General features: G+C 50.8%; 1 protein-coding gene across 1 annotated transcript in view; it reads right to left on the bottom strand.

Moving 5' to 3' along the window:
- Positions 1 to 3,863, bottom strand: part of LOC128358955 (prosaposin receptor GPR37-like) — a 5,216-nt gene extending 1,353 nt beyond the window's left edge. The window contains exon 1 of the mRNA XM_053319360.1: positions 2,967 to 3,863. Coding sequence (XP_053175335.1) covers positions 2,967 to 3,863 — 897 coding nt within the window. The remainder of the gene's footprint in view (positions 1 to 2,966) is intronic.
- Between the last annotated feature and the right edge of the window lie 1,347 nt (positions 3,864 to 5,210).

The raw sequence follows: 5,210 nt of genomic DNA, 5'->3' as shown, positions 1-5,210 counted from the left end.
CTTCCCTTTTTCCTTTCTTCCTTCCTTCTGTCATTCCTTACATCTGTCCTTCCTCTCTTTCTTCCTTCTGTTCTTCCTTCCTCCCTCCCTTCTGTCTGTCCTTCCTTCCTTCCTTCCTTCCTCCCTTCTGTCTGTCCGTCCTTCCTTCCTTCCTTCCTTCCTTCCTTCCTCCCTTCTGTCTGTCCGTCCTTCCTTCCTTCCTTCCTTCCTTCCTCCCTCCCTTCTGTCTGTCCTTCCTTCCTTACTCCCTCCCTTCTGTCTGTCCTTCCTTCTTTCCTTCCTTCCTTCTGTCTGTCTGTCCGTCCTTCACTATCTCTCTTTCCTTCCTTTCTTCCCTCCTTCCTTTTGCCTGTATTTCCTTCCTTCCCTTCTTCCTTCCTTCCTCTCTCCTTCTCTCCTCCTTCACTGTAAAGGTTATTCTGTGTGTTTCCACATCACACCATCATCTCACAGGTAATCCTTCAATGTGCCTCTCCTTCCTCTCCTTCCTCTCCTTCCTCTCTCTCCTCTATCCTTCCTCTCTCCTCTATCCTTCCTCTCTCTCTCTCTCCTTCCTCTCTCCTCTCCTCTCCTCTCTCTCTTCTCCTTCCTCTCCTCCTCTCCTTCCTCTCTCTCCTCTCCTTCCTCTCTCTCCTCCTCTCCTTCCTCTCCTTCCTCTCTCTCCTCTCTCTCCTCTCCATCCTCTCTCTCCTCTCCATCCTCTCTCCTTCCTCTCTCTCCTCTCCTTCCTCTCTCTCCTCTCCTTCCTCTCTCTCCTCTCTCCATCCTCTCTCCTTCCTCTCTCCTTCCTCTCCCTCCTCTCTCTCCTCTCCATCCTCTCTCCTTCCTCTCTCTCCTCTCTCCTTCCTCTCTCTCCTCTCCTTCCTCTCTCTCCTCTCCTACCTCTCTTCTCTCCTTCCTCTCTCTCCTCTCCATCCTCTCTCCTTCCTCTCTCTCCTCTCCTTCCTCTCTCTCCTCTCCTTCCTCTCGCTCTCCTCTTCCTCTCTCCTCTATCCTTCCTCTCTCCTCTCCATCCTCTCTCCTTCCTCTCTCCTCTCCTCTCTCTCCTCCTCTCCTTCCTCTGTCTCCTCCTCTTCCTCTCTCTCCTCCTCTCCGTCCTCTCTCCTTCCTCTCTCTCCTCTCCTTCCTCTCTCCTCTCCTTCCTCTGTCTCCTTCCCCTGTCTCCTCCTCTTCCTCTCTCTCCTCTCCTTCCTCTCTCTCCTTCATCCTTCCTCTCTCTCCTCCTCTCCTTCCTCTCTCCTCTCCTTCCCCTGTCTCCTCCTCTTCATCTCTCTCCTCTCCTTCCTCTCACTTCTTCCTCTCTCTCCTCCTCTCCGTCCTCTCTCCTTCCTCTCTCTCCTCTCCTTCCTCTCTCCTCTCCTTCCTCTGTCTCCTCCTCTTCCTCTCTCTCCTCTCCTTCCTCTCACTTCTTCCTCTCTCTCCTCTCCTTCCTCTCTCTCCTCTATCCTTCCTCTCTCCTCTCCTTCCTCTCTCTCCTCTCCTTCCTCTCTCCTCTCCTTCCTCTCTCTCCTCTCCTTCCTCTCCCTCCTCTCCCTCCTCTCCTTTCTCTCTCCTCTCCTTCCTCTCTCTCTCCTCTTCCTCTCTCTCCTCCTCTCCTTCTCTCTCTCCTCTCTCTCTTCTCCTTCCTCTCCTCTCCTTCCTCTCTCTCCTCTCCTTCCTTCCTCTCTCCTCCTCTTCCTCTCTCTCCTCTCCTTCCTATCCTTCCTCTCTCTCCTCTCCTCTCCTTCCTCTCTCTCCTCTCTCCTTCCTCTCTCTCCTTCCTCTCTCTCCTCTATCCTTCCTCTCTCTCCTCTCCTTCCTCTCTCTCCTCCTCTCCTTCCTCTCTCCTCTCCTTCCTCTCTCTCCTCTCCTTCCTCTCCCTCCTCTCCTTTCTCTCTCCTCTCCTTCCTCTCTCTCTCCTCTTCCTCTCTCTCCTCCTCTCCTTCTCTCTCTCCTCTCTCTCTTCTCCTTCCTCTCCTCTCCTTCCTCTCTCTCCTCTCCTTCCTTCCTCTCTCCTCCTCTTCCTCTCTCTCCTCTCCTTCCTATCCTTCCTCTCTCTCCTCTCCTCTCCTTCCTCTCTCTCCTCTCTCCTTCCTCTCTATCCTTCCTCTCTCTCCTCTCCTTCCTCTCTCTCCTCTATCCTTCCTCTCTCTCCTCTCCTTCCTCTCTCTCCTCCTCTCCTTCCTCTCTCCTCTCCTTCCTCTGTCTCCTCCTCTTCCTCTCTCTCCTCTCTACTCCAACCGGTCCAGACAGATGTTCTCCCACTCTGAGTCTGGTTCTGAGGGTTCTTCCTGTTAAAAGATGTTCTCTCACTCTGAGTCTGGTTCTGAGGGTTCTTCCTGTTAAAAGATGTTCTCCCACTCTGAGTCTGGTTCTGAGGGTTCTTCCTGTTAAAAGATGTTCTCCCACTCTGAGTCTGGTTCTGAGGGTTCTTCCTGTTAAAGGGAGTTTTTTCTCTCCACTGTCACCAAGTGCTGCTCATGTGGGAATGTTGGGTCTCTTTAAATGAAACCTGAAGAGTTTGGTTTAGAACCTGCTCTATGTGGAAAGAGCCTTCACATGACTCTGTTGTTATTTGGAGCTTTATAAATAAAGATTGATTGAGATTGACACCTGTGTAAATTAAATACTGAACCATGACTGGCTCCAAACTGGCTGTGACGTCACATACATTGCTCTTAGACCCGCCCCCTTAAAACTCAGAAACTTTCCTCCTTCAAGAAAATCAATAAAAACAAACTCAGAGAAGAATCCTCCCTCCCTCCCTCCTTACTCCTTTCCTTCCTTCCTTCCTTCCTCCTTCCTTCCTTCCTTCCACCTTCCTCCCTTCCTTTCAATGAGTGTCCTATAAAGAGTTAATCTCCTCAGTGTCACCTGGGATCAATAATGTTTATCAGTCTATCATCTTCATCATTGCAGTGTAGAAACCTTCAAACATCATCACATCAGACCCCCCCACTCCCCCCCCCCCCCACCCCATCTCTCACCTCCAGGTACGGGATGATCCTGCACGAGAACTCTCCCAGCAGCCAGTTCTTAGTGAGCTCGTGAAACACCACGAGCGGCAGGCAGAAGAAGACGATGACGAAATCCCAGAGCGCGAGGTTGGCCAGCAGAGAGTTGGAGATGCTCCTCATGTAGTAGTTATGACACACGATGCACATGACCGACACGTTCCCGATGATTCCCACGCTGAAGATCACCGCGGCGGTCATCACCACCGCGTACGCGCCGTAGGAGCGCGAGGTGACCGGGTAGAAAGGGTTCCTCACCTGCTTCCGTCTGGGGCGCGTGTTCACCGGCGGGAAGGGCGTGCCATCGGGGAAATCCGGCACCGTGTAGTCCTCCTCCTCAAAGTCACTGCCGTTGAGGCCGAAAGCAGGTCCGGGTTGCTCTTGCGCCATGGCCACGGGCAGCGGCGCACCTGCGTCCTTGCTGCGTCTCTGCCGCCGTTTGTGTTCCGTCCTCGCGGGGACGAAGACATGTCCACGCGGGGTGTGTGTATACTCATCTCTCGGTGTGTGTCCTCTCTTGTGTGTATACTCTTCTCCAGGTGTGTGTCCTCTGTCTCGTGACTCACCCACTTTGTTTCCATTGGTGCCACTTTTACGCACAGCGCGCCGAGGAATCTGCGTCCCCAGCTGCTCAGACTGCGATGGCTTTACAGTATCCATCCACGAGGCCTGCCCACGCGCCCCGTGGTGCACCCCCCCATTGTCCTCCCCGCTGACTGTGCGCCATCTCCGGCTCTGCGCATTCCTGTCCGCGGCGGTGGATTCATAATGAGGGCTGAAAGTCGTCTTTGTTTGGTGCCAGTGGAGCTGAGCGGAGACGGCCTCGCTGCACAGCCACAACAACATGAAGCCCGGGAGTGGAAGCAGCATCGTGAGGATCAAACTGAAGTGTGTTCCCAAATCATCAAGCCATCTGATTTCTCATAATCAGTCGGGGGGGAAAAACGCAAATTTTAACTTTTAAAAATGTCAGTTTTCCTTCATTTTTGCCCTCAAACAGCTCGCATACAGTCTTTGGCCTCCTGAAAGTGCTGAACCCGACTGGTTCGGGTGCGTCCCGGAGCGGCTCCAGTCTGGAGGCATCACCGGTGGGACCAAGAAACCAGAGGCAGAAAAGTTATCCTCAAACTGGGCTGGAAGCAGTGGACTGACCGTTCACATCCTCCGCAGCAGTAAGTGGAGGAGCGGGTGGAGAGTTTATTCCTATCCGGGTAGAAACACCTCTGACCCGGACAGCTTCTGCAGGCACAGCCGGTCCGGAGAACTCGGAGGTCGAGGCGGAACAGGGAGAGATGCGGCCGGAGGAGACGCCGAGCCCCGTCTGAGAGAAAGGAGAGGACCCGAGAGGAGGAGGAGGAGGAAGAGGAAGAGGGTGGAGAGGTGGAGGAGGAGGGGGGGAGTTAACTATCAAACCGGCTCTGATCCGATAATAAACTCCACAGATAACACGCAGAGTCTGTGAGGAGTCATCAGCATTACACATCCATGTCTCATGTCTCCATGTAGGAAGCTTCGGTCCTCAACTTCAAATAAAGATTCACCTCACTGAAACTTTCTGTTCTGGGAGGATCAGAGAGTAAAAACGACATTTGAAAAAAAGTAAATTCTTAACCTATAAATGTGAAAATGAAGAAGATAATAATATAATAATAATAATATAACTAATATTTAAAGAGATGCACGTGTGTAGTGTTATATTTCACAATCTTACCATGAATTCAAATCTATTAATAGTATAAAAGGAAACTGTTTTAAATTCTTTACTGTCACTTTAATATCATAAAACAGAAACTACTACTGTGGAAAAGTATCCTAGTAAAACTGAATCTTTCCCATTCGTAATTATTAAAAGGTCAAGTTCCCTATTGTTTTACATGTTAAAGCAGCAGTCATTCATTAAACTCTAATTAAACACTTTGAAATAATTCTGCAGTTCATCCTGTAAAAGTTAAAAACATCTGAGCTCCACTAGAGAAACGTGATCTGGTTTCTCTGCAGTGAAAACAGGTGTAGTGCGCCCTCTGGTGTGAAGTGAGAGTATTACACCTGCTGCACTCAACCGTCATTAGAACCATCATAATATTCAAGGTTAAAAAAGCTGGATTTAAACTCTTGGTGAGATTTAGTTTTGGGGCGTCTCTCTTTTTAACTCAAATGAGATCAAACTGGGAGCTGCTGGCCTTCAACATCTGGAGAGATCAGCAGGTCAGATACTAA

The sequence above is a fragment of the Scomber japonicus genome, chromosome 5 (assembly GCF_027409825.1).
Source record: "Scomber japonicus isolate fScoJap1 chromosome 5, fScoJap1.pri, whole genome shotgun sequence".
Lineage (NCBI taxonomy): Eukaryota > Metazoa > Chordata > Actinopteri > Scombriformes > Scombridae > Scomber > Scomber japonicus.
Note: the sequence above shows the minus strand (reverse complement) of the source record. Positions and strands in the feature narration are given on the sequence as shown.